The following is a 24,630-nucleotide window of genomic DNA, read 5'->3' as shown; positions in this document are numbered from 1 at the left end:
ATAAAAGAGAGAAGCTTACGACGACGTTTCGGTCCGACTTGGACCATTTACAAAGTCACACTAACCAGAAGTGGAGCAGGACGGCTATATATACGCAGGAAGAGGTGGTGGTAGTAGTAGTAGTACAAGAATGGTATATAATACCGGGTTATTTGTGTATCGTTCCAGTCACGGTATTGTGCCTTTTTTTGTTATTTAGTATAGTGGTACCAGCACTCTTATATGGGTGTGAAACATGGGTTGTGAATGCTGCAGCGAGGAGGCTGGAAGCAGCAGAGATGTCATGTCTAAGGGCCAATGTGTGGTGTAAATATTTTGCAGAGAATCCATAGTGTGGAAATCAGGATGAGGTGTAGAGTAACTGAAAGTATTATTCAGAGGGCTGAAGAGGGGTTGTTGAGGTGGTCTGGTCATTTAGAGAGGATAGAGCAAAATAGGATGACTTGGAGGATGTATAAATCTGTAGTGGAGGGGAGAATGGGTAGGGAACATCCTAGGAAAGGATGTAAGAGTAAAAGAGGCTTTGTGTGCAGGGGACTTGGACATGCAGCAGGTATGTGTGAGTGTGTTAGGAGCGAATGGAGATGAATGGTTTTTGAAACCTTATGAGCTGTTGGAATGTGAGCAGGGTAATATTTTGTGAAGGGATTCAGGGAAACTGGTTAGCTGGATCTGAGTCCTGGAGGTGGGAAGTACAATGCATGCACTTGAAAGGAGGGGTTTGGGTTAGGGGTGAGAGTAAACCACTGTAATTCAAAAATATGATAACAAACATAACAATTTTAGAAAAGAAAGCATTTAAAAGGAAAAACTGGCAAAGGCATTTAAATTGTAATAATACAACTAACAAGATATTTAATAGCTGTACCTGATGCTGCAATGGCAACATAGTCACCTGGGGTAAAGAGCTTTGCTGTGGTGATAGTATGATGCACCTCTTCTTCAAAGGCCCAGAAAAAACATTCCTTACAAAGCGCATATCCAGTTTTAGGTCTCTGTTAAGATACAAGATGTTTGCACATTTAACAGATACAGTGGTACCTTGGGATACGAACAGCTCAAAACTTGAACAATTATGTAAGTGTATTTATGTAAGTGCTTTTGTAAGATTGGAACAAATTCATTCGGTATCGGCACTCGAACAGCCTTCTGGAAAGAATTAAGTTCGTATCCCGAGGTACCACTGTATTTGCATGTATACATTAATCTTTGAAACCTACCTTTTTAAATCCAATCTCTTAAATACTTTTTAACTGCAATATATATACACAACAGTATTACAAGTAACCCTATACGTATGCTGAAAAAATCTTCAATACATATAGTACAGTGGACCCTCGGCTAACGCTATTAATCCATTCCTGAGAGCTCATCGTTAGTCAGAATAATCGTTAGTCAAGTTAATTTTCCTCATAAGAAATAATGGAAATCAAATTAATCCGTGCAAGACACCCAAAAGTATTGAAAAAAAAAATTTAACACATGAAATATTAATTTTAATAAACACAAACTGAAGAAGACATGCACAGTTACATGACACTTACCTTTATTGAAGATCTGGTGATGATTGATGGGATGGGAAGAGGGGAGTGTGTTGATGGTCTTAGTGTTTAGAAGGGGAATCCCCTTCCATTAGGACTTGAGGTGGCAAGTCCTTTTTCGGGATTACTTCCCTTCTTCTTTTAATGCCACTAGGACCAACTTGAGAGTCACTGGACCTCTGTCACACAACATATCTGGCCATAGAGGCCTGTACCTCCCGTTCCTTTATGACATTCCTAAAGTGTTTCACAACATTGTCAGTGTCACCATTAAACACTTGTTCAGGTTTCAGTCCTTCACTGTCTATGTACTCCTTGAATTCCTGCACATATTTTTCAGCTGCTTTTTGGTCCAAACTGGCAGCCTCACCATGCCTTATCACACTATGTATGCCACTACGATTCTTAAATCTCTCAAACCAACCTTTGCTGGCCTTAAATTCACTCACATCACCACTAGTTGCTGGCATTTTTCTAATTAAATCGTCATGCAACTTCCTAGCCTTTTCACATATGAACGCTTGAGAGATGCTATCTCCTGCTATCTGTTTTTCGTTTATCCATACCAATAACAGTCTCTCAACATCTTCTATCACTTGCGATCTCAGTTTCGAAAGCATAGTTGCACCTTTGGCAAGAACAGCTTCCTTGATTGCCGTTTTCTTGGCCACAATAGTAGCGATGGTTGATTGGGGTTTTGTGTACAGCCTGGCCAGCTCGGAGACATGCACTCCACTTTCATACTTAGCAATGATCTCTTTCTTCATATCCATAGTAATTCTCACCCTTTTTGCTGTAGGGTTGGCACTAGAAGCTTTCTTGGGGCCCATGGTGACTTATTTTGCAGGTGCAATCACTAAAAAGGCTGAGATAATATGAAATGTTCCGATTGTATGCTTGGAAGCGACCGCGGTGGCTGGCTGGCTTGTAAACACTGGCCAGAAGTAGACGCGTCTCAGACGGAACGAATAGTGTTGGTCGAGTTTTTTAGCACTAATCGAGGCAAAATTTTTGCGATAAAATGTATCGCTAGTCAGATTTATCGTTAATCAATGCCATCGCTGGTCGAGGGTCCACTGTATTTAAATTGAAAAAAAAAATTAGGCTTATATTGCTAAACAGTATCAATACCCACAATAATACACTGGGAAATATGTAACCATATTGACATCAATTTGCTAAACAGGGACACATACAGTATACGATTAGCTATTTGTAGATATGCAAATAAAGCTCTGTTCATGGCACTGTGTTGACTCTTAACCAATTTGTCATAAATACAGTATTTTTTAAGTCTCTAGCAGATGTGGTGCACAGTGTCAGTTTTCAGAACCAACGCCAACTATCCACAGCTCTGTAACATACATAACTGTACAGTGCAGATCTTTATTTCTTTATTGTCTTTTTTGTGCCTCTTGTTTATACAGTAAATAAAAATTATGGCTTCTTACTCTCTTTTTCACAAACAGGAAAAATATTGCACTATCTATTGTATCCCTCGAAAAATTCAAGTGTTTATCATATGTCCTCTCTTAGTCGTGACTTACCAAGGCATTTACATTCATTTGAGGATGCAAAATGGCCTAACGGGGTCCTCAGACATGTAAAATGCAGTTTGAATTTTCAACATGTTAATTATTCAGCCAAACTGTACGCATTCTCATTCACACAATGACAAAAATAAGACTCAGAAAACCTTCAATATAACAGACCTCAATTTCAAGGATTCTGAAAATATCAAACAAATCCGTTAGGTTAATTGATTCAGAAAAAACGGACAAAGTCTGCTGATTACAGAACTGTCCATTTTATTCACGATCATTGCAAAAAATCTTATCTCCCTCTATAAGTTTCAGTACAAGTCGGCCATCACTAATCTGGCAATCAGTAATCCGGTTCCATCAGTAATCCGGCACTAATTTTGGCTAGCATAATTTCAAAATTCTGGGGTCACCACACCAACCTGCTGCTACTGTTTGGTGGTACTACTGCGGGGGCATTGACCCCCGGAACTCTCTCCAGGTAAACTCCAGGTAAACTACTTGCTGCATAAGTCATTCCAATTTCTTTTTTTTCCATTTATTATTATAACCTGCTCACTTTTAGCCCTAGCCATGGTTCCAATAAATAAAAGAAATGCTTCTTGTTGTATAATGCACATACACCGTACATTGTCCATAAAAGATAAGGTGACTTTGAAGCCACTGTCGGTCGCCATGAGTTCAGCTCACTCAAGTAAGTCGAGACCAATAAATTTGGGCCTACATGTGAGAGAATAGGGCTGTGTGGTAAGTGTGCACTATATAAAAATAATCCTGCTGCATGATGTGCATAATGAGAAAAAACTGTAACTGTGGTTTTGGTGTAAAATAGCAACTTTGCAGTGTATTTTCATATGGTTTTTATGGTTGTATTCTCACATTTTTGGTCTCATTTGATAGAATGGAAGATATATTACAGAAATAGATATGATGTTGATTGGTTTCATGACAGAAATCGAGCTCAAAGTAGTGGAAATATTCGATATTTGCCGATGTTCAAGAGTAAATAAATGACGTCATCGTCCAAAACGTGTCCAACTGGCTGGATTAATACGCAGACACGAATGTGTTGACATTAATTATACAATTATTACAATAATGCAGTAGTGTACATAACAGTAAATCTGTTGTTTTGAGTGAATAAAATTTCAAAAAGAAAGCAAGCGTAATATAAGAGGGGCCTACAAATGTGACTAATGAACAGAGAAAATGTTATTTTAGTGCCAGGAATAAGAAGAAAGAACATAAGAAAGAAGGAACACTGCAACAGGCCTACTGACCCATGCGGAGCAGGCCCATGTCCCCCCCGGATTAGACCAATGACCCCCCCCCGGATTAGACCAATGACCCCCCCCCCAGATTAGCCCAATGACCCACCCAGTATGGTCATCTCCACTCAAGGATGGAGCACTGCACCAGACCCAGCAGCACAAGCTAGTCAGGTCCAACTCACACCCACCCACACCCACTCATGTATTTGTCTAACTTATTTTTAAAACTACACAACGTTTTAGCCTGAATAACTGTACTCGGGAGTTTGTACCACTCATCCACAACTCTGTTACCAAACCAGTGCCTTCCTATACCCTTTCTGAATCTGAATTTTTCCAAATTGAAACCACTGCTGCGAGTCCTATCTTGGCTGGAAATTTTCAGCACACTATTTACATCCCCTTTATTTATTCCTGTTTTCCATTTATACACCTCAATCATATCCCCCCTAATTCTATGCCTTTCGAGAGAGTGCAGATTCAGGGCCCTCAGTCTATCCTCATAGGGAAGATTTTTGATACATGGGATCATCTTTGCCATCCTCCTCTGTACGTTTTCCAGAGCATTTATATCCATTCTGTAATACAGTGACCAGAACTGAGGAGCATAGTCTAAATGAGGCCTAACCAAGGATATATAGAGTTGAAGAACAACCTCTGTATGTGTGCACAAATTGGAAATAAATAAATAAATAAATAAATTTATACTTCTAGATATGAAGCCAAGAATTCTGTTAGCTTTATTGCAAACACTAATGCACTGTTGTCTTGGTTTTAGATTACTGCTAACCAGAACCCCTAAATCCTTTTTGCAATCAGTAGTATTAAGATCTACATTATTTAGTTTATATGTGGCATGGTTATTTACCTGTCCAACATTTAGAACTTTGCATTTGTCAATATTAAACTGCATCTGCCACTTCTCCGACCATTGCATCAGTCTATTCAAATCATCCTGGAGTGCTCTAGTGTCCTCATTAGAATGAACTGGACGGCCTATTTTGGAGTCATCAGCAAATTTGCTTATGTCGCTATTAATTCCCTCATCTATGTCGTTTATGTAAATTGTGAACAACAAGGGCCCAACACTGACCCCTGAGGAACACCGCTTGTGACCTGCCCCCATTCTGATTTCTCCCCATTTATGCAAACTCTCTGCTGTCTATTTGTCAGCCATGCCTCTACCCAGTAAAAAATTTCTCCTCCTATTCCGTGTGCCTTAAGTTTCCTCAATAGTCTCTGGTGTGGAACTCTATCAAAAGCCTTACTGAAGTCCATATACACAATATCATATTCATTACCATGATCTACCTCCTCAAACACCTTAGTGAAAAAAGTTAGTAAATTCGTAAGACAGGAACGCCCCTTTGTAAAACCGTGTTGAGATTCATTAATCAATCTGTGCCTGTCAAGATGGCTACGAATTGCTTCAGCAATTATTGATTCCATAAATTTTCCCACTATGGAGGTAAGGCTTATTGGTCTACAGTTCGAAGCCAAGGACCTGTCACCTGCCTTGTAAATAGGTATTACATTTGCCATTTTCCACTTATCAGGCACTATGCCAGTTTGTAGTGATATGCTAAAAAGATTAGCCAAAGGTATGCTAAGTTCCTCTTTACATTCCTTTAACACCCTTGCAAACAGTTCATCAGGGCCTGGGGATTTGTTAGGTTTTAGTTTCTCTATTTGTCTGAGGACCATGTCACTAGTTACCGCAATCGTACATAGTTTATTATCATCCTGTTCTACATAATCTATTATTTCAGGAATATCGCTAGTATTTTCCTGGGTGAAAACTGAGAGGAAATAGGTATTTAGAATTTCACACACATCCTTATCACTGTCAGTGATCTGACAAGAGTTACTCTTAAGTGGGCCAATCTTGTCCCTAATCTTACTTCTGTATACCTGAAAGAACCCTTTTGGGTTAGTCTTTGAATCCCTTGCGACCTAAGCCTCATAATCCCTTTTTGCTTTTCTTATTCCTTTCTTTATTTCTCTCTTTAATTGAATATATTGATTTCTTAATTGCCCATCCCCTCTTTTGATATGCCTATATATGCCTCTCTTTCGACCAATGAGATGTTTTAATCTATTGTTCATCCATTTGGGATCATTTTTGTTAGATCTAATTTCCCTACTCAGAACAAAAGTTGTCTGGGCAGCTAGAACTATGCTCTGAAAAACGTCATATTGGCAACCAAGATCACCTACCTGACCCATAGTCAGGACATCCCAATTTAGCCCACCCAGGTAATTTTTCAGTCCCATGAAGTCGGCCAAGTGAAAATCTGGGACAGAGATTTGATTGCAGTTATCTGGGTAATTCCATGATATATTAAAACTAAGTGATTTGTGATCACTTTCCCCAAGCTCATCATTAACCTCAAGATTATTAATTAGTGAATCTTTGTTGGCAAGAACCAAGTCAAGCAGATTGTTTCCTCTAGTTGGTTCTGTCACAACCTGTTCTAAAAAGCAATCCTGAACCGTATCAAGAAAGTCACTAGACTCAAGATTTCCTGTCATATTGTTCCAATCAATTTGTCTAAAGATAAAATCTCCCATTATCACAACATTTTCATATCAAGATGCCTTATGAATTTCGTCCCATAACAGCTTACTGCACTCCCTATCAAGGTTTGAGGGCCTATAAATCACACCCAAAATTGATCTGTCATGTCCCTCGAGAAACTGTAACCAAACAGATTCTGTGTTCGATGTTTCTAATCTTAACACTAATGCTGCAGCCTGACTGTTTCCCACAAACACCCATACCTCTATAATCTATCAGTTTAAATTCCTAGACAAGTCTTCAGTTACCCTCTCAATTGAACTGGCTAATGCAACAACTCCATCCCCAGAGAGATGAACCCCATCCCTTGCATACATATCACGTTTGCCAAAGAATAGGTCCCAGTTATCAATGAATGGGATTGCAAGTTCCTTGCAGTACCTGTCTGGAGTTTACCTGGAGAGAGTTCCGGGGGTCAACGCCCCGGCGGCCCGGTCTGTGACCAGGCCTCCTGGTGGATCAGAGCCTGATCAACCAGGCTGTTGCTGCTGGCTGCACGCAAACCAAAGTATGAGCCACAGCCCGGCTGGTCAGGAACCAACTTTAGGTGCTTGTCCAGTGCCAGCTTGAAGACTCCCAGGGGTCTGTTGGTAATCCCCCTTATGTACGCTGGGAGGCAGTTGAACAGTCTCGGGCCCCTGACACTCATTGTATGGTCTCTTAACGTGCTAGTGACACCCCTGCTTTTCATTGGGGGGATGTTGCATCGTCTGCCAAGTCTTTTGCTTTCGTAGTGAGTGATTTTCGTGTGCAAGTATATAATCATGAATCTCTCCCGCCTGCGTTCCAGGGAATACAGGTTTAGGAACCTCAAGCGCTCCCAGTAATTGAGGTGTTTTATCTCCGTTATGCGTGCCGTGAAGGTTCTCTGTACATTTTCTAGGTCAGCAATTTCACCTGCCTTGAAAGGTGCTGTTAGTGTGCAGCAATATTCCAGCCTAGATAGAACAAGTGACCTGAAGAGTGTCATTATGGGCTTGGCCTCCCTAGTTTTGAAGGTTCTCATTATCCATCCTGTCATTTTTCTAGCAGATGCGATTGATACAATGTTATGGTCCTTGAAGGTGAGATCCTCCGACATGATCACTCCCAGGTCTTTGACGTTGGTGTTTCGCTCTATTTTGTGGCCAGAATTTGTTTTGTACTCTGATGAAGATTTAATTTCCTCGTGTTTACCATATCTCAGTAATTGAAATTTCTCATCGTTGAACTTCATATTGTTTTCTGCAGCCCACTGAAAGATTTGGTTGATGTCCACCTGGAACCTTGCAGTGTCTGCAATGGAAGACACTGTCATGCAGATTCGGGTGTCATCTGCAAAGGAAGACACGGTGCTGTGGCTGACATCCTTGTCTATGTCGGATATGAGGATGAGGAACAAGATGGGAGCAAGTACTGTGCCTTGTGGAACAGAGCTTTTCACCGTAGCTGCCTCGGACTTTACTCTGTTGACGACTACTCTCTGTGTTCTGTTAGTGAGGAAATTATAGTTCCATCGACCGACTTTTCCTGTTATTCCTTTAGCACGCATTTTGTGTGCTATTACTCCATGGTCACACTTGTCGAAGGCTTTTGCAAAGTCTGTATATATTACATCTGCATTCTTTTTGTCTTCTAGTGCATTTAGGACCTTGTCGTAGTGATCCAATAGTTGAGACAGACAGGAGCGACCTGTTCTAAACCCATGTTGCCCTGGGTTGTGTATCTGATGGGTTTCTAGATGGGTGGTGATCTTGCTTCTTAGGACCCTTTCAAAGATTTTTATGATATGGGATGTTAGTGCTATCGGTCTGTAGTTCTTTGCTGTTGCTTTACTGCCCCCTTTGTGGAGTGGGGCTATGTCTGTTGTTTTTAGTAACTGTGGGACGACCCCCGTGTCCATGCTCCCTCTCCATAGGATGGAAAAGGCTCGTGATAGGGGCTTCTTGCAGTTCTTGATGAACACAGAGTTCCATGAGTCTGGCCCTGGGGCTGAGTGCATGGGCATGTCACTTATCGCCTGTTCGAAGTCATTTGGCGTCAGGATAACATCGGATAGGCTTGTGGCTCTCTCATAAAAAATTCATTTTGATCTTTGACTCTCAGTCTGGTTAGCGGCTTGCTAAAAACTGAGTCATATTGGGACTTGAGTAGCTCACTCATTTCTTTGCTGTCATCTGTGTAGGACCCATCTTGTTTAAGTAGGGGCCCAATACTGGACGTTGTTCTCGACTTTGATTTGGCATAGGAGAAAAAATACTTTGGGATTCTTTCAATTTCATTTATGGCTTTTAGTTCTTCCCGCGATTCTTGACTCCTATAGCTTAAGTTCGATGCTTGCTATTTCTCTGACCAGTGTCTCCCTACGCATTTCAGATATATTGACCTCTTTTAGCCGGTCTGTTATTCTTTTTCGTCGCCTGTAAAGGGAGCGCCTGTCTCTTTCTATTTTACATCTACTCCTCCTTTTTCTTAGAGGAATAAGCCTTGTGCATACATCGAGTGCCACCAAGTTAATCTGTTCTAGGCATAAGTTGGGGTCTGTGTTGCTTAGTACAGTGGACCCCCGGTTAACGAACTTTTTTCATTCCAGTAGTATGTTCAGGTGCCAGTACTGACCGAATTTTTTCCCATGAGGAATATTGTGAAGTAGATTAGTCCATTTCAGACCCCCAAACATACACGTACAAATGCACTTACATAAATACACTTACATAATTGGTCGCATTTGGAGGTGATCGTTAAGCGGGGGTCCACTGTATATCTTCCCAGCTTATATCGGTTAGGACTTGGTTTACTTGGTCCCACTTTATGTTTTTGTTATTGAAGCTGAATTTGGTGAATGCTCCCTCGTGACTAGTCTCATTATGTCGGTCTGGGGCTCCACGCATACATGTCTGAACCTCAATTATGTTGTGATCTGAGTATATTGTTTTTGATATGGTAACATTTTTTATCAGATCATCATTGTTAGTGAAGATGAGGTCTAGTGTATTCTCCAGTCTAGTAGGCTCTATTATTTGCTGGTTTAAATTGAATTTTGTGCAGAGATTTAAAAGCTCGTGTGAGTGTGAGTTTTCATCAGAGCTGCCTCCTGGTGTTATTACTGCAACAATATTATTTGCTATATTCCTCCATTTTAGGTGCCTTAAGTTGAAATCCCCCAGGAGCAAGATGTTGGGTGCAGGAGCTGGAAGATTTTCCAGACAGTGGTCAATTTTTAACAGCTGTTCCTGGAATTGCTGGGATGTTGCATCAGGAGGCTTGTAGACTACCACAATGACTAGGTTTTGGTTCTTGACCTTTACTGCTAAAACTTCCACTACATCATTTGAGGCATTAAGCAGTACTGTGCAAACAAGTGACTCTGCAATGTACAGGCCAACCCATCCCCCCCTTTTGCCTGTTCACTCTGTCACATCTGTATAGGTTGTAACCTGGGATCCATATTTCGTTGTCCAAGTGATCCTTTACGTGGGTCTCAGTGAAAGCCGCGAACACTGCCTTTGCCTCTGCAAGCAGTCCACGGATGAAAGGTATTTTGTTGTTTGTTGCTGGCTTTAGACCCTGTATATTTGCAAAGAAGAATGTCATCGGACTGGTGGTATTGTTCGTACTGGGGGGGGGATTTTTTTTCCGGCATTAGTATCTGTATCTGTTGGTTTGGAGTGGAGGCCATCGACTGTGGTTCCACTCCAGGAATGACTGGATTTGGTGTACGATTTCTGCCATTTCCTGCCAGTTTTTTTTCCTTCCTGGCACTATACCAATTGCCCTAGACATCCATTCATTGCCCACTCCCCTTCTAGGCAAGATGCTACATATGACTGGGATCCCTCCCATAGACCTAACTACTTCTATGGCTGACCTGTACTTATCCAGCAGCTCCTCTCTCCTGCCCTTCCCAATGTCATTACCACCAGCACTAAGACAGATAATGGGCTTGTTCCCATTACCTGCCATAATATTATCCAACCTGCTGACTATGTCACCAACACCAGCTCCAGGAAGACACATTCTCTGTCTGACCTTTCTGTCTCTGTTACAAAATGCACGGTCCAATATCTTACCTGAGAATCAGTGGTACCTTCAACCTCACTAACCACTGAAGTACACTCGTCTTGAAAAACAGAGAATCGATTTCCTACCTTCACATCTTCTCTATTAACTCTCCTTATCTTCCTTCTTCCTGAACTGTGAACCACTTGACACTTAGAGTGGCTGCCACTATCACTGCTGGCAACCATTCCTTTCTTACCAGCTAAATCCTTCTCACACTCGCTCCCCAACTCATCTATGCGAAGCTTCAACCTCCTATTTTCCTCCTGAAGAAGTAGAGTCTCCTTCTTCAGCACTTGAACCTGAGATTCTAAAACACTACAACAAGCCATGAGGCTTGGTAACAGCCCACGCTAACTCCCAAGAGCTTAGGCAGGTATGACCGCAGGTGACCACTGACCTCAGCATACTGAATGTCTGCAGTGTTTATTCTGGACCCTATTTTGAAATTGGCATCTCTTGAAATTTGTGTGAAATTGGCCAAATTACCAATTTCTGATTACCTTACTGGGTAGTTGAAATAGGTAAATGGGTAGTTTCTTGTACTTAATCGACAGAATAGAAGGAATACTAGCAAAAACTATGAGTTTGGTAGACTGGAACAATGGAATGGGCCAAAAATAGGGTGTAAAGTGGGTGAAATTGCTGATGCCTAAGTATCGCTGTTGGGTTAAGTGTATTCTAACCTAACCACTCTGTAACCTGGAAAATCACTAATCCAGGTCCCGATGGTGTCGGATTAGTAATGGTCAACCTGTATTAGGTTACCCAAAAACCTTTGCATGATAAGTAACTTTCTTTTAAACATGTAATTGCATTAAATTGCATTTGCATCATAATTGTATGAAAACTGTAAACAAATGAAGTGTAAACTTTACTACTGTAACTTTTATGAAAATGATAAGAAATTAAGATTTTATTATTAGTTCTATAATCAAATGTCATTACCAGCCACCTGCTCTACCCTATCAGTTCATTAATATGAAGATTTTTCTGTACCTCTAAATGGCAAATATCAATTAATAACCATAGTAAAGGCATATCAATTAATAATCACAGAAAGGCAACCATTTAATTTAATTTTGATTAGCAAAACAAATTTGTTGCACCTATATGAGCCATAGTTTAATCTAACCTTGAAAAGATACCAGGTTCTTTACTTACACAGGCTTTCCCCAGCTCAAATGCATCTAAATAATGTTGCTATGAGACTAATACTAAAAATAATAGCATTTATAAATAAAAAGTCAACAAAAATTTTGAGGAAGAAAACACAAAGAAAAAAAAATAAAATAAAATAAAAAATCTGGCAACCACTTAACCCTTTCAAGGTTTCGGCCATACGGGCTTACATCCCAGGGTTTTTGGCGTACTAGTACGCCTAAATTCTAGCGCCCTCAAATCTAGCAAGAGAAAGCTGGTAGGCCTACATATGAAAAAATGGGTCTATGTGGTCAGTGTGTGCAGTATAAAAAAAAAATCCTGCAGCACACAGTGCGTAATGAGAAAAAAAAACTTTGACCGTGTTTTTGGATTAAAACAGCGAATTTGCACTGCATTTTTGTATGGTATTTATGGTTGTATTCTAGTTTTCCTGGTCTCATTTTATAGAATGGAAAACATATTACAGAAATTGGGATGATTTTGCCAATTTTTACAATGAAAAGTACTTTGAAATTGAGCTCAAAGTAGCAGAAATGCTCAATTTTTACCAAAGTTCAAAAGTAAACAAATCATGCCAAGCATCCAAAACACGTCAACTGGTGAGTCTTATATTCTTTCACAAGTGCGCTGATATTATTTATACCATTTCTACGCTAATGCAGTAGTCTGCATAACAGTAAATCTTCTATTTTTTGTAAGAATAAAAATTCAAAGTGGAAAGCCAAAGAAATATAAGAGGGGCCTGGGAATGTGACTAACGAACAGAGAACTTGTTATTTTAGTGCCAAGAATGCCTTTCTTGTTTATTCTGGACCCTATTTGGAAATTGGCATCTTTTGAAGTTTGTGTGAAATTGGCAAAATTACTAAATTCTGACCACTTTATTGGATAGCTGAAATCGGTAAATGGGTGGTTTCTTGTACTCGTTACTCACGAAATCGTAATGACACGATTGCAAACAAGCCATACCCTGGCCGGGATTGAACCCGCGGTCAGAGAGTCTCAAAACTCCAGCCCGTCGCGTTAGCCACTAGACCAGCTAGCCACAATAAGATTCGTCCAACTAGGTATATTTCTACACCATAGGAAGGTTAGCACAGGGACCACTGTGACCACAAATGCAAGTTTTTACAGACGAATCTCCAGCTAGCGTGGCCGTGACGAACTCTAGCTCAAGTCCCTTCACTGCCGTCAACATGACTCACGAAATCGTAATGACACGATTGCAAACAAACCATACCCCGGCCAGGATTGAACCCGCGGTCAGAGAGTCTCAAAACTCCAGCCCGTAGCGTTAGCCACTAGACCAGTTAGCCACAATAAGATTCGTCCAACTAGGTATATTTCTACACCATAGGAAGGTTAGCACAGGCACCACTGTGACCACAAATGCTGGAGTTTTGAGACTCTCTGACCGCGGGTTCAATCCCGACCGGGGTATGGTTTGTACTCATTAGATAGAAAAAATGGAGTTCTAGCTAAATAGTTATGATTTTTGTCGACTAGTACACTGGAATTGGCCGAAAATAGAGCTTAAAGTGGGCAAAATCGCCGATGCATAAACATTGTTGAGACTGCTAACTTCGCGAGAGGATAATTCCATAAGTTTTTCATCAAATTTCATACTTTTGGTGTCATTATGATCGGGAAAAGATTCTCTATCTTTTCATAAGAAAAAATAATTTTTGTTTTTAAATTTGGGTGACCCTGAGAACAAGTTTCGGAGAGGGCCTGGTGACCCTGAAAGGGTTAAAGGTACAGGTGCAACATAATTGTTAATTGGGAATAAATGAATATACTATATAAACAAATAAATAAGTAATAATAGTAACAAACAATAAATAATAATTAATATTTATTCAAGAAAATCTATAAATGTTTATCAGCAAGTACAGTTGACCCTTGGTTATCGGCCATTCCGGATACCGGCCAATTCGGTTTTCGCCCACTTTTTTGGTCAAAATTCTATCCCGGTCATTGGGAGAAATGGACGCATCCACCTGCCGCTCCGCCGCGTTCGTGAGTCAGTCTGGTTGTGTCTCTGGGTGAGTGAGAAAGCCTCCATACAGTCATCCAAACATTTTGCTACAATCCATTGTTTTTTGTGGTTACTGATTGAGTGCAACTGAGAAATAAGCAACCATGGGCCCAAAGAAACTTCCTAGTAAAGTTCCTTTGGTATAGAAAGTGAGAAACATCATAGAATTCAAGGCAGACAGCCATAGAGGCAAGGAGTGTAGCAGGCATGCAGGGAGTGTAGCAGGAAGGCATTAAGTGTAGTAGGCATGCAGGGAGTGTAGTAGGAAGGCAGGGAGTGTAGCAGGCATGCAGGGATTGTAGCAGGAAGGCAGGGAGTGTACCAGGCATACAAGGAGTGTAGCAGGCATGCAAGGAGTGTAGCAGGAAGGCAGGGAATGTCACAGGCATGCAGGGAGTGTAGCAGGAAGGCAGGGAGTGTAGCAGGAAGGCAGGGAGTGTAGCAGGCATGCAGGGAGTGTAGTAGGCATGCAGGGAGTATAGTAGGAAAGCAGGGAGTGTAGCAGGCATGCAGGGATTGTAGCAGGAAGGCAGGGAGTGTAGCAGGCATGCAAGGAATGTAGTAGGAAGGCAGGGAATGCAGCAGGCATGCAGGGAGTGTAGCAGGAAGGCAGGGAGTGTAGCAGGAAGGCAGGGAGTGTAGCAGGAAGGCAGGGAGTGTAGCAGGAAGGAAGGGAGGGAGTGTAGCAGGGAGGCAGGGAGTGTAGCAGGAAGGCAGGGAGTGTAGCAGGCAGGCAGGGAGTGTAGCAGGCAGGCAGGGAGTGTAGCAGGCAGGCAGGGAGTTGACAGTTTTTTTGTGCAACAGGGGTGCAGTGACTCTCAAGCTGGTCCTAGTGGCAGTAAAAGACAAAGAAGGAAGTAACCCCTCCTTGCCTTCTTCCATATGCCAACAAGAGTTTTCAATAAAGGTATGTAATGTTCATTTATTAGTAAAATTAGTGCTTTATATTTCTTTCTCATTGTTTTGTGTACGTATGTAAAACTACAGTTAATCTTTAAAAAATGTGTTTTTGTTAATATTGTTGGGTGTCTGGAATGGATGAATTGTATTTACATTAATTCTTATGGGAAATATTATTTTGGTTTGCGGCCATTCGGTGTTAGGTCAACCTTCTGGAACAGATTACGGCCGATAACTAAGGGTCCACTGTACAATAAAAGTGTTTAATGGTTCCAAGGGTAGATAGATGTTTGAGGCATATAATAATGACAATATATATAGCTTTACTCTAGGATGACAAATTAAGTATGCCACACTTACCTTCAGCACAGCATTCCTCTGGCAACCTGTGTTGCACTTCACAGGCATCTTTACATCTAGAATAAAAAAGTATTGTACAATGATGACTTACAGAAATGCAATTTACAATATCTAAATGCTGTGCATACCATGGAAATCACAAAAAAGTACCCCAATATCACTCACAATAAAGAATAGTAGAACAATGTATTACTGTGAATTAATAATATTACACTGATAACCTTTTATTCTGTACTCCTAATTCTATGCAAACTATTCACACCATAAACTGTTCTAAAAAACATAACATCTCAACTATCTTCAGCCTGTTACTCACTGCAACAATTATCTTTGTAAACTTCTATCTGTCCACAGATGCCTCAACACACCACCTTACACTGTCCCCTCACCAATTCTATGGTTCACTTTATCTTTCACACTCTCATCTGTCAACATGTCCATTCCCAAATGTTTAAATACATTTATGTCCACTATACTCTCTCCCTCCAATATGATATCCAATATTTCATTAGTAAGATGATGAGAGTAACATTTTTGTTACTCTCATAATCTTACTACAGTGGACCCCCGCATAACGATGGCATCACATAGCGATTTTTCCGCATAACGATTACTTTTATCGCAAAATTTTTGCCGCGCATACCGATTAAAAACCCGCTTACCGATTTTCGTCCGAGACGCGTCCAATGTGCCCTCACATGTGCCGGCCGTCCCATTGTTTACCAGCCAGCCTCCGCGGTAACATCCAAGCATACACTCGGAATATTTCGTATTATTACAGTGTTTTCGGTGCTGTTTCTGGAAAATAAGTGACCATGGGCCCCAAGAAAGCTTCTAGTGCCAACCCTGTGGTAAAAAGGGTGAGAATTAGTATGGAAATTAAGAAAGATTTTGAAGGGTTTGGGGCTAACCCTGAGAAGCCTATGCCAGTTGTGGAATCCATTGTGCCTACTTCAAAGATTAAGGAAATGTGTGCACAGTGGGTTGAACTGCAAACCTTTATAGATGAAAATCACCCTGACACAGCTGTTGCAAGCCGTGCTGGTGACTATTTCAATGACAATGTTATGGCCCATTTTAGGAAAGTCTTGAAGGAACGGGAGGTACAGAGCTCTATGGACAGATTTGTTGTGCGACAGAGGTCCAGTGACTCTCAAGCTGGTCCTAGTGGCATTAAAAGAAGAAGGGAAGTAACCCCAGAAAAGGACTTGCTACCTCAAGTCCTAATGGAAGGGGATTCCCCTTCTAAACAGTAAGAAGATAATGCTCTCCCCTCCTCCCATCCCATCAATCATCACCAGATCTTCAATAAAAGTAAGTGTCATGTAATTGTGCATGCCTTTTTCAGTTTGTGTGTATTAAAATTAACATTTCATGTGGTAAAAAAAAATTTTTTTCATACTTTTGGGCGTCTTGCACGGATTAATTTTATTTCCATTATTTCTTATGGGGAAAATTCATTCGCATAACGATTATTTCGCATAACGATGAGCCCTCTTGCACGGATTAAAATCGTTAACCGGGGGTCCACTGTATTTTTCTATATTTACTCTTAATTTCCTTCTCTGACACACCTTCCCAAACTCTTCTACCTCCCATTTATTACCAATGTTTAACCCTTAAATGGTCCAAACAGATCGACGTTCAAATTCGTAGCACTACAAAAGTAGATCTACTTTTTTTTACATATTTTCATATATAACAAAAAAAAATGTAGATAAAAGTTTTTTACACGTTTTCAAATGTAAAACAAAAAAGAAGATCTACATTTTTTTACATACTTTCAGATGTTGAAAAAAATATTTTTCCCAAACTTTCCAGTTGCTCTACCTCCCCATCAAACATCTGCCCTCTTTCATTTTTAACTTACAAAGTCCATTTGCACCTGAAGCTTTCTCTACTTTTTAATCTCTCCAAAACTTTTTCTCATTCTCAGCAAAATTTGCTGTCAAAAGATACACCCATTCTCCTTCTACATTCCTTCACCTCTTTTTTTCCTATACACTGTGTGCGTGCATGCATGTGCGCGCGCGCGTGTGTGTACACACACACACACACACAGGCTGGACAGGCTGCAGACCTGGTCCAGCAATTGGCTCCTGGAGTTCAATCCCACCAAGTGCAAAGTCATGAAGATTGGGGAAGGGCAAAGAAGACCGCAGACAGAGTACAGTCTAGGGGGCCAGAGACTACAAACCTCACTCAAGGAAAAAGATCTTGGGGTGAGTATAACACCAGGCACCTCTCCTGAAGCGCACATCAACCAAATAACTGCTGCAGCATATGGGCGCCTAGCAAACCTCAGAACAGCATTCCGACATCTTAATAAGGAATCATTCAGGACCCTGTACACCGTGTACGTTAGGCCCATATTGGAGTATGCGGCACCAGTTTGGAACCCACACCTAGCCAAGCACGTAAAGAAACTAGAGAAAGTGCAAAGGTTTGCAACAAGACTAGTCCCAGAGCTAAGAGGTATGTCCTACGAGGAGAGGTTAAGGGAAATCAACCTGACGACACTGGAGGACAGGAGAGATAGGGGGGACATGATAACAACATACAAAATACTGAGAGGAATTGACAAGGTGGACAAAGACAGGATGTTCCAGAGATTGGACACAGTAACAAGGGGACACAGTTGGAAGTTGAAGACACAGATGAATCACAGGGATGTTAGGAAGTATTTCTTCAGCCACAGAGTAGTCAGTAAGTGGAATAGTTTGGGAAGCGATGTAGTGGAGGCAGGATCTATACATAGCTTTAAGCAGAGGTATGATAAAGCTCACGGCTCAGGGAGAGTGACCTAGTAGCGATCAGTGAAGAGGCGGGGCCAGGAGCTCGGACTCGACCCCCGCAACCTAAACTAGGTGAGTACAACTAGGTGAGTACACACACACGTGTATTGTGTATTGCGTGCAAAGTCATGGAGAAGATTATCAGGAGGAGAGTGGTGGAACACCTGGAACGGAACAAGATTATAATTGAAAACCAGCATGGGTTCATGGAAGGCAAATCCTGTGTCACAAACCTCCTGGAGTTTTATGACAAGGTAACAGAAGTAAGACACGAGAGAGAGGGGTGGGTTGATTGCGTTTTCCTAGACTGCAGAAAGGCCTTTGACACAGTTCCCCACAAGAGATTAGTGCAGAAGCTGGAGGATCAGGTGCATATAACAGGGAGGGCACTGCAATGGATCAGGAAATACCTGACAGGGAGGCAGCAACAAGTCATGGTATGTGAAGAGGTATCACAGTGGGCGCCTGTGACGAGCGGGGTCCCACAGGGGTCAGTTCTAGGACCAGTGCTATTTTTGATATATGCAAATGACATGATGGAAGGAATAGACTGTGAAGTTGATGAGAAGAATTAAATCGGATGAGGATGAGGCAGGACTGCAAAGAGACCTGGACAGGCTGGACGTGTGGTCCAGAAACTGGCTTCTCAAATTCAATCCTGAAAAATGCAGTCATGAAGATTGGGGAGGGGCAAAAGAAGACCGCAGACAGAGTATAGGCTAGGTGAACAAAGACTACAGACCTCACTCAGGGAGAAAGACCTTGGGGTGACCATAACACCAAGCACGTCACCGGAGGCATACATCAACCAAATAACTGCTGCAGCATACGGGCGCCTGGCAAACCTGAGAATAGCGTTCCAATACCTTAATAAGGAATCATTCAAGACACTGTACACTGTGTATGTTAGGCCCATACTGGAGTATGCAGCACCAGTCTGGAACCCACACCTGATCAAGCACGTCAAGAAGTTAGAGGAAGTACAAAGGTTTGCAACAAGGCTAGTCCCACAGCTCAGGGGAATGTTGTACGAGGAAAGGTTGAGGGAAATCAGACTGACGACACTGGAGGACAGAAGGGTCAGGGAACACATGATAACGACATACAAGATACTGCAGGGAATAGACAAGGTGGACAGAGATAGGATGTTCCAGAGAGGGGACACAGAAACAAGGGGTCACAACTGGAAGCTGAAGACTCAGACGAGTCACAGGGACGTTAGAAAGTATTTCTTCAGTCATAGAGTCGTCAGGAAGTGGAATAGCCTAGCAAGTGAAGTAGTGGAGGCAGGAACCATACATAGTTTTAAGAAGAGGTATGACAAAGCTCAGGAAGCAGAGAGGGAGAGGACCTAGTAGCGATCAGTGAAGAGGCAGGGCCAGGAGCTGAGTCTCGACCCCTGCAATTAGGCGAGTACACACACACACACACACACACACACACACACACACATATGCATATATATATACATACACTGCATCATTCTACAATCATTCCTTCTCCTACCCTCCTATTATTATTAACCTCTGCTACATACTCCAGCACTGCATTCTTAAATCCATCCTATATCTTTTCAACCTCTTCTTCATTACCAATTGACTACTCTCTCTCAAGTTCACCTTTCTTTCAATATCTGCACATACACTGTACTATCTACTGATGTCCCCACTAATTATGTGATATTAATACACTGATTATAGTATAATAATATAATAATTATATTATACTGATAATATTATACTAATATTCACAAACAAATAATATTCTGTTAGGCTTTAGTTAAAAAAAAGGACATCATAAAATCACTATCACAAATAGTGATAGTAGAGTATCTTGCCATAATAAAAATGGTACCAATGATAAATGCACTGCAGTACAGAATATTACTAAAATAAATTTTTTACCGTATACTGTGCTGGGCTAGTGCTTACAAAAGAACAAAACTACGAGCTCTTCCACATATAACACAATCTACGTTAACCAATCAGTTATACAATTGTATTTAATTGGAAAATAAACTTGTACAGTATTGTTGTAGGTTTCATACCTGAAGATCACACTGTAACAGTTTGAAAGTTACGAATTAGGGCTCATTTTTGCTGAAGAGAAGACTGGTGTTATTTTATAACAGTATTCCAGACAGAAGTGACACATACCTGTGGTATTGTATACTGCACATATTGAATTATGATTTTAAAAGAAACTACATAGAGCATAAATGAACTAAATGATAGAGATAAATGAGATATTTCATTTATACAAAGAATAATTTACAACCAGGTTAGGAGGACCATAACATTGTATCAATCGCATCTGCTACAAAAATGACAGGATGGATAATGAGAACCTTCAAAACTAGGGAGGCCAAGCCCATGATGACACTCTTCAGGTCACTTGTTCTATCTAGGCTGGAATATTGCTGCACACTAACAGCACCTTTCAAGGCAGGTGAAATTGCTGACCTAGAAAATGTACAGAGAACCTTCACGGCGCGCATAACGGAGATAAAACACCTCAATTATTGGGAGCGCTTGAGGTTCCTAAACCTGTATTCCCTGGAATGCAGGCAGGAGAGATACATGATTATATACACCTGGAAAATCCTAGAGGGACTAGTACCGAACTTGCACACGAAAATCACTCACTACGAAAGCAAAAGACTTGGCACACAATGCAACATCCCCCCAATGAAAAGCAGGGGTGTCACTAGCATGTTAAGAGACCATACAATAAGTGTCAGGGGCCCGAGACTGTTCAACTGCCTCCCAGCATAATAAGGGGGATTACCAACAGACCCCTGGCAGTCTTCAAGCTGGCACTGGACAAGCACCTAAAGTCGGTTCCTGACCAGCCGGGCTGTGGCTCGTACGTTGGTTTGCATGCAGCCAGCAGTAACAGCCTGGTTGATCAGGCTCTGCTCCACCAGGAGGCCTGGTCACAGACCGGGCCGCGGGGGCGTTGACCCCCGGAACTCTCTCCAGGTAAACTCCAGGTAATACTTTATAGAAAGTCCCTAGTTGTGCTCTGTACAATCAGGGAGCCTTAAAATAAACTTATAAATTCATCAAATTTATGCCAAGACCTTGTTGGAAAGTACTAAACTTGTTTGGGCCATTCAATTTTGCATAGTATGTGAGAGGAAGATGGTAGAGGGAATACCTGAAGGAAACCAGAAGGATACCAGAAGGATGTATCCAGGGATCAATGTTCCTGCAGCCCAGTCCCAGACCAGGCCTGATGGAAGATCAAGGCCTGATCAACCATTAAGGATGAAAGAAATGCAAAGTATGATTGGTAGAAAGGAGAGAGAGAGATTTGGTTTGTATGTTTAACCCAAAGGTTTAGTTACCAAGGATAACCCAATAAGGTCAGTGCATCATCAGGGACTCAATGTCTTATTTCTACTGGGGTCTTTTTAATCTTTTCCCCCAGTATGTGACCCACAACAGTTTGCTAACAACCAGGTACCTACTTACTGTTAGATGAACAGATGCAGGTGTAAGGAAACGTTCAATGTTTCACTTGTGCCGGGGATCGATCCTAGACCCACAATGTGTGAGCTTTATAAATAAAAATAATAATAATTCTATTTCTCTGAACCATACCAGGAATGCATTAGAATGATTAGATGAATTAGCACAAGAAGTAGGCACAAAAGAATGCCACTAATTATGCAATGCATTCAGGCAAACTAATGATAAGGTTACTTAAAACAAGACCCAGCATATTGTGTAAGACTTCTTGTGTAGTTAACTACAATCATAAGCACAACAAAAAAGGTTGCAAATGACAAAATGGTCAATTAGAAACAAGTTAAATATTATTTAAATAGGTTCAATGATTTTCAGTTTTATGAAGTGACTGAACAGAGGTGATGAAAACAATGACAATTTATAGTTAATGGAAATTATATTTATTTAACAATACATGTACTAGCAAAGAAGGTAGTGGATGGGAGACTTTTGCCATTTTCCAGCAGTGAATTCTTGAATTACTGCAGCAAAGAATGATGAGATAGTATATGCCTATAAGATAAAATAAGATTTCGTCCGGATTTTTAACCCTCCAAGGGTTAGCCACCCAAGATAACCTAAGAAAAACCCGTACCACGGGTTCGGTTTGAACCTGCGGTCAGAGTCTCAAAACTCCAGACAGTCACATTAGCCACTGGGCCAGCTAGCTTAATATTCGTCCAACTAGGCATATTTCTACACCATAGGAAGGTTAGCAAAGGCACCACTGTGACCACAAATGCAAGTTTTTACACACAAATCTCCCGCTAGCATGGCCATGACGAACTCTAGCTCAAGTCCCCTCAAAGCCATGAACACGACTCACGAAATCGTAATGACACAATTGCAAATAAACCATACTACGGGTAGGGCTTGAACCCGTGGTCAGAGAGTCTCAAAACTCCAGACCGTCGCGTTAGCCACTGGACCAGCTAGCTTAATAAGATTTGTCCAACTAGGTATATTTCTACACCATAGGAAGGTTAGCATAGGCACCTCTGTGTCCACAAATGCAAGTTTTTACAGGCACATTTGTGGTCACAGAGGTGCCTGTGCTAACCTTCCTATGGTGTAGAAATATACCTAGTTGGACAAATCTTATTAAGCTAGCTGGTCCAGTGGCTAACGCGACGGTCTGGAGTTTTGAGACTCTGACTGCAGGTTCAAACCCCACCCGTGGTATGGTTTGTAATCGTGTCATTACGATTTCGTGAGTCATAACCTGTGAAAGACAGTGCGAGGGACTGTCTGTCTTATTTCCATTGGGGTCCTCAATCTTGTTGCCCAGGATGTGGCCCACAAGTCGACTAACACCCAGGTACATACTTACTTAAGACAACGGGTGTAAGGAAACACGGTCAGCATTACCACCTTTGCCGGGAATTGAACCACAGACACTCAGCGTGTGAAGCGAGTGTGTTACCAACCAGGCCACGGGCCTGGGAGTTGAAGCACAGCTGGAAGAATAGTGAGACTGTCCTTCATGCCAAAATATAAATTAATGCTGAATGGGATTGTTAGGATACCATTTCGGCTTTTAATTATATTTTTGCACCTCATCAAAACCAGTCAATTCTTGTCATAACAGGAACGTGTAAAAAAGTTATTGATTCCAGGACTAGGCAGTTGATGCACTTCTATTTTACGACTGGTTTATATCTGTGTTGCTAATTTAGTATAGCAGTGATTTTGTTTTGTCATTACTGTCTTAATACTCGGTTTTTATTCCTTACTTACCAGTTCTTAAATAAAATAAATTTGCCTCGTTGTTTGTTTGTTTGTTGGGTTTATCAAGGCCACTGACTGCTTATGAAATATCGAGCCCGACTTCCCGATGTATGGGGAAAATTTGTTGCCCAAAGCTAGGCCATGAAAGAAAAAGGAACAAGAGACTCTTTGTAAATAGAAACAGGAACTAGAAGTTCCCAATCAGATCAGGTGGGCCACTTTGCCAAGCTCTTGAAGAGCGGGACGCCCACAACCTCCAACTAAGTTTAGTAACCGGCTTCCACTAGAACCGTTAAAGAATTTGCCTTGTCACCATTTTTATTTTTGAGGTTGTTCAGGGCCACCAAAACTGACGCTTCATTCTGCTCTACCTCTCAGAGGTGTTGGTGTCATATTCCTCGCACTCAAATGCCTCCATGTATCTATGGTTGATACTTTAATTGTAACTGAGTCTTTATCACCCACATAAGTTCTTAACTCCTTAAGCATTTATTGTTGCATACTTGTGTTAGATTTAGATTAGATTTTGCCACCGAAGTGGCTAGTTTATTGTGCATCTCATATCCATCCTGTGGACGGTAGCACAAGAGCATATGGATACACAAAAGGCCCAGGACCTAGACCCCAAAGGGTTAACAGGAATACATATGGATTTATATCTATATATCTATAGTTCAATTATCTGGTACAAGCAAATATAGGAAATTTGCTTAGTATATCTGGTATCTTATTTTCATTAATAAGATATCTTGACATGTCACATAGGTTATTATATTGTCTATCTCTGTATTCCTCAATAAGTGGACAGTTAAGCACATAGTGTTCAAGAGAGTGACCATATGCCTGATCACATAATTTACATTTAGTTTGATCATTTAAAGGACCCCAATGGAAATAAGTCACGCTGTCTGACTTTTTTGGGTTATCCTAGGTTCTCTACACATATGCTGCTATGTATGATAATTCTATGTAACTGTATTGTGTATACCTGAATAAATTTACTTACTTACTTACTTACTTACATACTTACTTACTAATCATCTATGTGTCTCCTAAACTGCCAGAAATACTTGTAACCAAGCCTAAGCCTGGCCAGTACAACATCAGTCAGTCTGTTCACATTGCAAGTTATTAAGAACATAAGAACATAAGAACGAAGGAACA

General features: G+C 41.1%; 1 protein-coding gene across 10 annotated transcripts in view; it reads right to left on the bottom strand.

The window, feature by feature from the left end:
• Positions 1–23,769, bottom strand: part of LOC128700890 (cytoplasmic tRNA 2-thiolation protein 1) — a 54,337-nt gene extending 30,568 nt beyond the window's left edge. The window contains exons 1-4 of one of the 10 annotated variants that reach the window (XM_070085953.1): positions 23,476–23,769; positions 21,703–21,786; positions 15,432–15,487; positions 869–995 (exon numbers count right to left, since the gene is read on the bottom strand). In XM_070085953.1, coding sequence (XP_069942054.1) covers positions 869–995; positions 15,432–15,479 — 175 coding nt within the window. In that variant the 5' untranslated portion in view covers positions 15,480–15,487; positions 21,703–21,786; positions 23,476–23,769. Of the gene's footprint in view, positions 1–868; positions 996–15,431; positions 15,488–16,093; positions 16,284–21,702; positions 21,787–23,068; positions 23,227–23,293; positions 23,314–23,475 lie in introns of those variants that run through there. The other 9 variants (XM_070085954.1, XM_053794370.2, XM_070085955.1 and 6 more) reach the window with 9 other exon arrangements.
• Positions 23,770–24,630: the final 861 nt, after the last annotated feature.

Source organism: Cherax quadricarinatus, chromosome 17, assembly GCF_038502225.1.
Source record: "Cherax quadricarinatus isolate ZL_2023a chromosome 17, ASM3850222v1, whole genome shotgun sequence".
In the NCBI taxonomy this organism is placed as follows: Eukaryota; Metazoa; Arthropoda; class Malacostraca; order Decapoda; family Parastacidae; genus Cherax; species Cherax quadricarinatus.
Note: the sequence above shows the minus strand (reverse complement) of the source record. Positions and strands in the feature narration are given on the sequence as shown.